At 42.9% G+C, this 12,041-nt stretch overlaps 1 protein-coding gene across 1 annotated transcript; it reads left to right on the top strand.

The window, feature by feature from the left end:
* Positions 1-59: 59 nt before the first annotated feature.
* JKAMP (JNK1/MAPK8 associated membrane protein) lies at positions 60-7,545 on the top strand. The gene is made up of 9 exons (XM_057381255.1): positions 60-123; positions 312-403; positions 973-1,127; positions 2,146-2,352; positions 3,040-3,221; positions 3,901-3,977; positions 4,261-4,462; positions 6,786-6,868; positions 7,059-7,545. The coding sequence occupies exons 1-8, from the start codon at positions 111-113 to the stop codon at positions 6,860-6,862; spliced, it is 1,005 nt and encodes a 334-aa protein (XP_057237238.1). The 5' UTR covers positions 60-110; the 3' UTR covers positions 6,863-6,868; positions 7,059-7,545.
* The last annotated feature ends 4,496 nt before the right edge of the window (positions 7,546-12,041 follow it).

Raw genomic sequence — 12,041 nt, forward strand, 5'->3', positions numbered from 1 at the left:
GCCCCCTGCGCGCCCCCGCGTCCCCACATTCCCGGGTGGAGCCGGGCCCGCGGCGGAAGCGGAAGTGTCGGAGCGGAAGTACCGGGGGTGCCTGTTGCTGGGTTACCGCGATGTTCCGCGCTGGTAGGACGGGCCGGGATGGGGCACCGGGGTGGGGCACCGGGGTGGGGCACCGGGATAGGGCACCGGGATGGGGCACCGCGATGGGGCAGGGGCTGGGACAGGGTGGGGATGTGTGTCGGTGTTGTCTGCGGCTGGAGCGGGTTTAGACTGGTGCCTCTCCTGTAACGCGGCCCGCGCTCTCCCCGCAGCTGTGGACATCCAGCCCGCCTGCCTCGGGTTGTACTGCGGCAGGACCGTCCTGTCGGTGAACGGCTCCGTGGAGACCTACGGGGACTGCGGGGTGAGTGCGAKGCTCGGCCCGGGGATGGATGGCCCTGGGTCCCGTAGGAGCAGCACCGCCACCGAAACAGGAGCTGCACCGTGACACGTTTCCCGAAGGAGRTGCTGGAGGCTCGGTGCTGAGCCCGAGCTGAGTGGAAGGGCAGGAAGAGGTGGAACAGGACGGGAAGGTGTGGAGAGCTGTGCTGAAATCATTGTGCACAGCGATTTTATTGAAGTGTTAAGGGAGAGCGGGATCCAGGGAGGGTGGGATGAAAGGGAAGTGAGAAATTGGGGAACAGTGGTTGTTTGCAGCCWGGTGAGTGAGCTGAGATGAAAGGGAGTGGTGTGACAGCAGGAGAGGAAAATGGAGGCTTGGGTGAAGCCTTCTAGTTATGCTTCATCCTTGGTTATATTAAAAAAGAAGAGCCAGAGAGAGAGTGTAAATTGAGAAACTGTCGGGGTTATTGTTTCATCTCTTAAAAAATCTGGTCTATGTCTTACCCCATACTGCTTTAAGCTGTTTTTCCAGGAGCTGCAGGGATTTGCTGTTGGTACTGGGATTGTAAATACAACCTCTGCTTTCTGTAGGTGTGTCCTAGAGGTCAAAGAACCGACGAACACAAAATCTGCCGGGAATGCATGGGATCTCCAGACCGCTATGACTGGCTGTACCTCGGCTTCATGGCCATGCTGCCCCTGGTTTTACACTGGTTCTTTATTGAGTGGTATTCTGGAAAGAAGAGGTTTGTGTCTCCTAAGTTTTTAAAATTGAGTGAGTGGATCTGAGATGCTGAATGGAACTGTCAGCAACTGTTAGAATCTCAGACTGGTTTGGGTTGGGGGGAACCTTAAAAACCATCCAGCTCCAACTCCCTCTCATGGGCAAGGACACCTTCCAGCAGACCAGGTTGCTCAGAGCCCCATCCACTCTGGCTGTTGGTTGAGCTGATAGAGCAGCATGTCAGTTTTGAGCAGCTGGAGGAGGATTTCTTTACAAATGCAAGTGTCCTGCAGATCATCTTGGCCAGTCACCACCCTCAGGGCATGGTCTGTATCTCTTTAATGTGGTGGTACACTGCCCATCTGGCAGTTTGGGCTGGATTGGGTTTCCCAGCAGGCAGGAGCAGCAGGTTGTGTCATTCCCTTCTCCTGTGCCAGTGTCAGCAGGGCTGCACATGTGCAGTGAGAGGATGGGTTTGAGTTTTCTTTCAGGAATATCTATTCTGGGTTTTGGTCTGGATAGCACAGCTGCTGTGGCCTTTGCATCAAAGAAGSTCTGTGAAAAAGAGGTTTAAATCCATATCTGCTATGGCCACTAGGTGTTAGTCTAGAATTTTTTAAGAATTAGTGACTCTGGAGTGTCAGCCCTGCCATGGAAGGGGGTTGGAACTTGTTGGTCTTTAAAGCCTCTTCTAACCCAAACCATTCTGTGATTCCATGATTCTGTAAGCACTGAAAAAAGGAGACTGAGAATGTTTGAGTATTTACCAACTTTGACAAGGACTTGCTGCTTTGGAAATGCTGCAGTTCTGCTTATATCACATGCAGCAATGTCACCCATTCTGTGGTGTGCAGTGTATTACTCTCACTGCTCTATTCTTTTACACGCTAAATCACCTGAGACTGTAAAAGCATTTTCACACTCAATGGATTTTAACTCTGCAGAAGGTTCTGCCCTGCCCAGGCCCCCTCTTTTCTGTGGGTGTTTGGATTTCTCCTCACACTGGCAGAGTGGCAGTGACCCTGTGTGTTGTCCCGCAGTTCCAGCGCGCTGCTGCAGCACCTGACAGCCCTGCTGGAGTGCAGCGTGGCGGCTGTGGTGACGCTGCTGGTCAGTGATCCCGTGGGCTCCCTGCACATCCGCTCCTGCAGGGTGAAGAAGCTCTCAGACTGGTACACGATGCTCTACAACCCCAGCCCTGACTACATCACCACAGTGCACTGCACCCACGAGGCCGTCTACCCCCTGTGAGTGGCAAGTGTTTGTGCTCCTGTCTGTCCCTGCCTTTGCACTGCTCTGTTTGTGTCCTTGCCTCTCCTCAAAGCTGCCAAAAGTGTTCAGACAGGGCTGGGATCAGTGACAATCAATGCACTGAATCTTGCATGCATTGAGCTGTTTTACATGGTTCTAACAACACTTAATGACTTTCTGAGTAATTGAAGAAATTGGCGTAATCCAGGCTATCACACAGAATCACACAATCAATTAAATTGGAAAAGACCTCTGGGATCATCGAGTCCGTCCTATGGCCATGCACCACCATGGAAYTGAGTGCYACARTCTTTCCTTAAATACCTGCAGGGATGGTGACTCTGCCATCTCCATGGGTAACCTKTTYCAATGTCTGRTCACTCYTTCTGTGAGAAAATTCTTCCTGATGTCCAACCTGAACCTCMCCATGTGCAGCCTRYGTTYTCTCATCCTGTTGCTATTTAGCTATGTAGCTTTAAACTTCTTTTTGTCTTCTTGCTTTCCTTTCCTTAGAAAGGAAAACAACTTGACTGTTTCTCCTAGGAAACATGAGCCCATCATTCTGTGTTTACAACTTTTGCCTATAAAGTCTTTAGACTTCACTGACTAACCCAAATAGTTGTGACCTGAATCTCCATAAGAAAACTGTACATTTTAAGGAATCTTTCTTTTTTTGCCCCCAGGTACACCATTGTATTTATCTATTATGCCTTCTGCCTCGTGTTAATGATGCTGCTTCGTCCTCTCCTGGTTAAGAAGATTGCCTGTGGTTTGGGAAGGTCTGATCGATTTAAAAGCATTTATGCAGCACTCTACTTCTTCCCCATCCTCACCGTGCTGCAGGCTGTGGGAGGAGGCCTYCTCTGTGAGTTCTGTCCTGAAAACACTCCTGAACACACTATAAATGCACACTAAGGAAGGACTTAGGGGTGAGAGGGAAGGGACACTCTTTGCTTTGGGAGTAAAGATATTAGTTTGAGATTATTTTGAGGAGTTTCACCTGAAAAGATTGCTCATTAGGAAYTCTGTCCTCACCAGGCTCCTGACCAGCACTGCTTTGCCTCAGCCACTGCTCCTGGACACTGTCTCTTTCCCAAGAAAGGAATAGAGGGGGTGTGASAGAAAAGTACTTCAGAGGAAACTGTACTTTTTGCTAAGGCAGAGCTTGTCTGATTTTAGAGATGGATTTCAGTGTAAATTTGGCTGGTTTTGGTGGGCTATTTTTGGTTTAGTTTCCAGAATTTTTGTCACATTTGGAGAGGTGCCACAAAATCCCCACTCAGCCTGACTAGTTTTCTCATTATRTGCCTTTTTCAATTCATGGTGTAAGTGATCAGTAACTCCACCAAGAAAAAGCAGAAGTTTGAAAACCTCAGAGGGCACTGTTGAAGGGCTGTGCTTGGCTGTGCTGTGCATGTGTGATGCCATGCTAAGAGGCAGGCTAGAGTAGGTCAGTTTGTTCCATACCTGTGAAAAAACTCACTCTGCTGAATGATAAGCCATGCYATTTTTTGCTTGCTAATGTATTGCATGTTTTCCTTTAGATTATGCCTTCCCATACATCATCCTGGTGCTGTCATTGGTTACACTGGCTGTGTACATGTCTGCTTCTGAAGTGGAGGTGGGTAAACACATTTCCTATGTTAAAACTCAGAGTAAAAAAGACTTGAGTGAGCAGAGACCATTTGGTTTGTTGACTTTTCTCAGYGGTGTATTTTACATTTAAACCTCTTTATCCCTAATCTTGGCTGGAGGAAGCTCAGGTGAGAATTCCCTGTGATGGGAAACTGTGTGTGCTGGAAGGACTCAAACCTAGAAGGTTTCAGATGGTTTTAACATCTCTTAAATGTCAGGTGCTGGATAACAGGCTCAATGCTAACAGGATATTGTGTTTATTTTGCAAGTTTTTCAAGGATCTGCTGGTGAGAAAGAAAAGGCTTGTTGTCCTCTTCAGCCACTGGTTACTTCATGCCTATGGAATCATCTCCATTTCCAAACTGGATAAGCTTGAGCAGGACCTGCCCTTGCTTGCCTTGGTACCAGCCCCTGCCCTCTTCTACCTGATGACAGCAAAGTACACGGAGCCCTCACGGATCCTCTCCGAAGGTGGGAATGGACATTAAAAGGAGCCTGTGCCAACAACTCTGTCCCAGTGATCTGGATGAAGCAATTTTTGTGCTTTGGAAACTTCTGTTTTCGAAAAGAAGTTGTTTATGTGCCAGACCTCTGGTGAAACAYATCTGGGTGAGACTGTATAATACTAAAAAGCTGCACTTTGTACTCTTCCTAAATATCTGGTATAGATCAAAAGCAATGTCTTTTTATCTATTTATCACTGTGAATCTGTATAAAAAGCTTGTGACACATCCTAGTACAATGGTTTGCTTGTGTAATGTTCATTTCCTAACATGATATGTGAATAAAACAATAGAGACTGGTTTTCAATAGACTTTAATAAAAAAAAAAAAAGAAAAAGAGCTTGAATATATCAGAGAACTTGATTCTCTCATCACATACTCTAGCTTTTATCCCCAGGTACAAAGAAACTGTCTTCTTCCTTCCATCATAMGATAAAACATGATTTTCATGATGTTTGAACCTGTTGGGTAAAACAAGAAGAAATGCACTGTAAAATTCTCTATAAGGTACAGGTTATGATCTGTGTGCTTCATGTATGRAGAGCTTCTTGGAGAGTATTAAATAGATAAAGATTTTATTTTCTTGGTAGTTGTGTTACTATTGGTCACCACAACTTGGTGCTGTAGAGGGTCTAGAARAAGATGCAGAGCAGTGCTGAAGGGCCAAAAACAGAGCAAGGAGTTTGAATTAAAGAGGTTGAATTAAACTCTTATCCCTGTACGGATCACTGGCTGTAACAGTGCATATTTCTATATAAGTGTGACAGTAAWATGTTTTTTCATTCTATCACCTACCAACACTGCCAAGGGCAGAGTCTGCCAGCAGCTCAGGGGCTTTGAAAGGTGTCACCTCAGCCAGGGTGCCTTGAGCTGTCACTCTCCTCCAGAGAAGGTTTGATTTTGTTACATCTGATATGCCCTTCCTGATAGATTTATTTCATGTGACTTTTTTTAATGTGAAATGCCAAGTGGCAGGTTCACTGCACCTAAAAATTGTGTGCAAACAAACTCAGTCTTGCATGCAGAAGCAAGRTTTTATTTAGGGATTAAGGAAGTACTTTATCTTAAGGGAAATCAAGTGGTGTCTGTATTGCTATGTACAATGTCTAATTCACAGACACACTGATCTAGGGAAAAGTTCTAAAACTATGGGATTAAAATGGGTGTTAAAAATCCACATCTAAGGACTTTGCTCTTTCATGTGTATTTCTCTGTGTAGATTATATTAATTTGGTTTAAATGTTGTGCTATATCTTGTTTTTGAAAAGTAACAAGTCCCAGGTAAAGAGTACATCTTTTGCTAGGTCTGGAAAATCGTGTGTTGATTTTRAAAGCAGAATGAGGGATTCTATTTAAAAAAAGCTTGTAGGAAGGCAGTGCACCCCATGGACCTTGCCTTGCACCCAAACCACTGACCTTCCTGCTGGACTCCAGTGCTTTAGCCTTCAGCAAAACCTGGAATGGGAAATACAAATTAACAAAGTCTTTATCACCTTCTCTCAGTAGCATTAAAAGAATGATATACATACATATATTATATATATATATATATATTATATGTATACTGGCAGCCACACAAAACAGCAGTACAAATTGCTCACATTAAAATTCTAAAGAGCATAAACATTAATTAACCATGTAGTCCTGCAGTGCTAACCACCCAGCCACAARCTGCAGGAGTTGGGGTCTGTTAATTTCATTTCTCCTTTGTGGAAAAGCAAACACAGTTCTGGGAAGATGAGTGATGCTCACTATTTTACAGCCCCCTCACTGCTATTACCACAGCTCTTCAGCAAGTGGAARTTAAGGATGATTATATCCAGGCTGTGCCCTAAAGCATTCCTGGTTCTTCCAATAAATGGTCTCAATCTGCAGCAGGAGGATTGGATACAACTCAGCTGTACTGCTGTGTTTTACAGATTCAGTCACAGAATAGTTTGGATTGAAAGGGACCTTAAAAATCATCCAGTTCCAATCCCCTGCCATGGGTAGGAGCATTTTCCACTATCCCAGGTTGCTCCAAGCCCTGTCAAACCTGGCCTTGGACACTTCCAAGGATGGGGCAGCCACAACTTCTTTGGGCAAATTGTGCCAGGGTCTCATCACCCTCACAGGGAAGGATTTCTTCCTACTCTTAATCCAATCTAAATCTCCTCTCTTTCAGTCTGAACCATTCCCCTTTGTTCCGTCACTACAGTTCCTCATGAAAGCTTCTAAGAATGAACATATTGGGGGATTTAGAAGGAAAAAAATAAAAATTGAGAAATAAACAAGTTCAATATATCTTACAGGGATCTCCCAGCCAGGATTTTTTGACAACCAGCGTATCCTCCAGTCCTTCCAGTTCTATCCAGTCCTTGAATTGTAGCCTTCTGTGAGTATCTCTGATCTTTTCCCCTCATTGCTGAATTTTTGTTGTTAGAGCTGTCACCATGTTYGGTATTTCCTGCTCATTTTCCAGAAATTCCTGTAGTGACAGAGAGTACAATTTATTTTTTCTTAAAATTAAAAWAGCTCTCACAAAATGTTAAGAAACTTGTTTTGCTGCTCTTGTTTTCCCACAGGTTGATTGGCCACCAGACCTGGAGCTCTGAAGGAACTTTTTCAAGTACCCAATCCTTGCATAAAAAAAACCCCATCAAAGTCTGCCTTTCTGACAGGATAACTGGTGAAAAAACTTTCTTGATAGTTTAGCAGAATTCCTTCCCAAGATTAAAGCCCTGCCCAACTGGAAAAATACTACAAGGCTGATGAACTGGACATTATGAGGTACAGGTTTAAGAAAAATTTAAATATCAGACCAACAAAAGGAATAATATCAGGAAAAATTATTTTGATAGCCAAGACTTTTATACAATACTGAAAACCACAGATTTAATAAATTTGCCTYATATGACTGCAAAGATGGTAGTGCCTTATTTGCAAAATGCAATTTTAGTTTTTACATGATARGCAAAATACATTTATGCAAACCAATACTACAGAAAATTTAAGTTCATTTTTTGAATAAAGGTYTCCTCTGACCATCCCTTCAGAAGTTTTACAACAGAATTAAGAGTTACCATGGGGTAGATTGTTGTGCCAAAAAAAACGAAAATATGTGGACTGAAAGATATTGTTAAAAAAGTAATTTTTTTTTTGTTTTCAAGTTATTAACATGTTACCATGAAGCACTATCAGATCGTTCAGGCTTTTGCCTACAGCTGGCTTGAGTTCACTGCAAAAATAAATTCTTTTATCATTGCTCTGTGAAAAAAATAATTACAACGCAGTATTACCATAGTTTTCTTAATATTTTCCAAAGAGTTTCACTGTTTCTAGAGAGATCAGGAAGAATAAAATGAGGTTTAGCTTATGGAAATACAAAGGTTAATGCATTCCTCTGACATTGAAAAGACAGCTTTTCTTTCAAAAACATCATCCATTTCACCCCATTRAACAAATTTTAAGAGTTTCCAAAATCAACCCAAGCCACTCATGTCTGTGGCACCAAATAAAATGGATGAGAACAGCCAGAGCAGCACAGGCCAGACAGTGTAATGACTGAACATTGGGGTTAAGYTGTTATAGATAAAAGCAGGGTCTGTCAGTAAGTAATTTGTTTAACCAGTCTGGCTTTAAAAAAAAATAAATAAATTGTGTACTTCTCTTTTGTTTCTCTCTGGATTTCTTCCAAGGTTAGCCTGCTTATGTTTAATTCTTCTTTTTACAGTAGAAAAAAGAATGCTGAAAGTAATCTCAAAAGGTCATCTTAGTCCATCTCTGCTGTACAGCAGAATCAATTAGACCTAAGTACCCCTGACACATGTTTGATTTGTCCTTAAAATCCCTGGTGGTAGAAATACTCTGTCTCTGCAACACTCCAACAACTGATTCCAGTTTGATTCCAGGGGTTTACTCTGTGTGCTGTTGGTGCTTTCTAAGGGCCTTTTCCTTTTGTTAAATCTGTTCTGTTCCCTGTTATTCATTTGGAAAAGYGGACAAGGAGAAAATCTTACCGACTTGCTAAGAATTTTCATTTATTTGTTAGTTCCTACCACGTCTTCTCTTAGATTTACCTCTTTTAAATTGAAAAGTTGCAGAGTTCTTCAACCTTTTTTCATCATCTTTACTGAAMTCCTTTTGGATCTCTAAATAATCTGCATCCTCCTTTAAGCTCCAGGTCTGTCCTGTGAGARCAGACACCTTAAACCTTGCCAGGCCTTTTCACACACACTGGTCTGTTGCCTTTTCCATTGCTAGAAATTTTTGTTGCCTTATGTTCAATTTTTCAGCTTTAATTCCGTTTATCTCTGCTTAAATGTCTCACTCATGGTGGATTTGCACAAAAAAAGTTTCTACCTAAATGCAAAAATATGATTTTTAAAAATTATTTTAAAATATGCATTTTATTATTGCGAACCATTTCCCCTCAAATTAATTTTCTAGCTTGCTAAAATAATTCTGAATTCTAGTTCTGCCCTGCAGAGGGTGCTCCCACTCTTATCATGTTTGTCATCTGCAGMTATGATAAGCATTTGCTCTATGCTACCACCTGAGTCCTTAAGGAAAACCAGATTAAATCCAGTATGAGGCCAGACCTCCTRCAAACTAACAGGAATCATTATTCTATTCAGTCAGTAAAGCATGGATAACAATTATCTAGGATGATTTTTCCAACTGTTTTTGTTCAGCCTGAAAAAGAGACAAATGAAGGGACTTAAATGTGTGTAAAAATCAAACACACCTTTGCTGGAAGAGATGAGGAGATGAGTTACTGTTTCTCATAACACAAGAACTGCAAGATGCCAATAAACTTTTGAGACAGCAAGTTTAAAAGTAGAGAATCCTTGTCCTTATTAAATAAATTATATAAGTTATTAGGGAGGATGAATGTATATGTGAGCTAAAAGAATCAATCAGTGATAGGAGAATATTGCACTGAAGATCCAGCATAGCATAAAATTCCATCAAAAGCTATTAAAATGCAGGGATCATCTCCATCCAGAGAAGTTCCTGACATTCCATTTGTCATGGAGATTATACAGAAGAAGGGTCATTCTATATTTGACTGTTCTTGCATTACTTCTCCAAGGAGGAYTATTGATCACTGCAGAAGACAGGATTCTGGTAGGACCAGCCCTGAGCCTTACCCACTTGGGCTATTTTGGGAACTGGAACTGATTTGAACTTCACTCACCCATTCCTGATGAGAACTTAAATATAATCAGAAGCAGCTCTGGCCAAAAAAAMAGTCAAATTTGATGTATGTGCATTTCTTAGCACAGTGGGATCTCATCTTGGTTAGGGCMAAAGAAACACGAGTCACAAGTTAAACGACTTTTCAGTGGAAAAATACATCCCTCCTGTTTTGCTGCAGTAAGAAAAAACACAGAAAGGGAGGGCAGGAACAATCTGTATAGGCTGGCAGAGCTGGAGAACAGAGAGACAAGATGATAGCCAGGAAATAAAGCCACACAAAGGGATGAAACTGGGTCCAGGATGTGAAACAACACAGGACTCTGAACTCACTGCTGCACAGGACTTCAATGTCAAACCCTGCACTACTGTTTTTGTTCCCTCTGAGACTCTGAACTCGGGTAAACCTGTCRTATCCACTCCTGTGATCAAAGACTAGGAACATCAGATAAACTCGAAGTATAGATGTTTGGATATTCTCACGAGCTTTATTTTTTTTTTTTTTTTTAAATAGAGGACTGTCGCAGAAAAATCAGTTAAAAAAAAATGAAAAAAAAAGTAAAATATGGAGAACAGAAGAAATGGCTCTCTTGGCAGAAACAGGTGTGTGAGRAAGGCAGAGAAAGGTGATCTGAATCTCATTTCTGTGGGCCACTTTGGTATTGTGCATCATTGTAATGCTCTGAACAGAGAAGAATGAGCTTGATCTGACACGATTCCTACAAAGGAATTTATTCCCCTCACACAGATCACTTCCATAACTCAGCATTCAGACAGAGGCATTTTGGCAGATGAAAACATTGGAGGGCATGTGCAAAAAATGCTGAAAGCCCCAAAAGAAAAATGGAGAAGAAAAGGAAAAGACTTCAATTGTTTCATCAAAATAGGGCAAAATAAAAGCAAAGTGGGGAAAGTTAAAAAAGGAGAAAAGGCTCGGAGTGTGTCAATGAGTGAAAATAAACAGTTACAATTTCTTTTCCAACCTGTTTCTGTTCAGGCCACAAAGGAAAGGGCAATCCTCTGATAACAGTCTCATCAGCACTGCATTAAATGAAACTCTTTTAGAATGGATCCTATTAAGGAAAAGACAGAGGAGGAGAGTATCAAGGTATATTTAGCATCTCTTTTGTGTGCTCAGCACAGCTCAGCTGCCTCAAAGAACAYGAGGAAGAATCCAGCACAGTGGTTTACTCAGCAGTGACAGTCTCAGCTCCAATTTTTAGGGAGGTTTGAAGAGTTCCGAGGCCGTGGCTGCTCTCTGTGATGTGGGAGCTCACTCTCTCTGCCAGCAGAATGAGAACAATCCTCAAGGCTGGCTGTAAATCCACCTTTCTGAGGTCAGACATGCACAGAGGATATTCCCTGCTCTCCTGGCACCTGATTTATCGTGCCTCAGGTCAGGCTGGTGACCCAGAGTCAGAGTTTCCCTGGGGACAGAGCATCTGCTGCCGACCAAAGGAGCTGCTGGAATCTCTGAAAGCTGCACAGCTCACACTCAGCATTTCAGTGCCCTACTTTCTTTGGGAAAGGAGCTCATCATTGTTCTGAGGAACTGTGACAGCCAGTGGCCTTGGGGGATGTCTTGACCACCATCACTCACTGCAGGAGATTTACTACAATGATAATTCAGAGAAAACTTCTATCAATGCTGAAAACGGGGATGTCTTGACGATAAAAGATGGGATGGTGGGCATCAAAAATCAGTGGTTTTGGGTCTGGGCTGATGGAGGAAAGTGCAGGAAGATGGAAGAGACACAGAAATAGGAACAGGAGTGATTGGGGTCACAATTGTGAATGCTGTAGAGGAGCAGGKRGGGTGCTCAAGGGATGGCAAGAACRTCGCTCCCACCTYGTGCTGCCAACCCCAGAGTTTTTGATGGCCCAGCCTCTGGTTTGATAATTACACTTCTGGAGGAGAGGTTATGGACACAACCATGAAAGACCCCTTGGCCAAACATGAGTAGAGACCCCACACAATTTAGATTTTCCCCACACACAATGGAAGTAAATGATAACAGAAAAGAAGCAAGGATGCTGTGGAAACTGCACACTTGGCTTCCAAGACCAAGAATTGACCTCATCCCTTCTGACAAATCTCCCCACAACCCTCCCACACCCATCTGTCTGCCCCACTCTCTCACTGCACATTCACTCCCTCCCAAATCAACATCCCAACCYCATCACCCTCTCTTCCCTTGCATCCCAGAACACAAAACCAATCCCTCAAGCTCATCCCAYCTCTCAGTTCCCTTCAAGTCTTTCAACGTCAGCCCATGGCCTCAGTAGTAAAAACTCGGAGCCAGAATAAAAATATCTCTATTACCTTGCCAAGTCCCTTGTTGAAATCCTCCTTTTCCTGGGCAATTTTT

The sequence above is a fragment of the Malurus melanocephalus genome, unplaced genomic scaffold (assembly GCF_030028575.1).
Source record: "Malurus melanocephalus ecotype Western Australia unplaced genomic scaffold, MMel_1.1 scaffold_502, whole genome shotgun sequence".
Lineage (NCBI taxonomy): Eukaryota > Metazoa > Chordata > Aves > Passeriformes > Maluridae > Malurus > Malurus melanocephalus.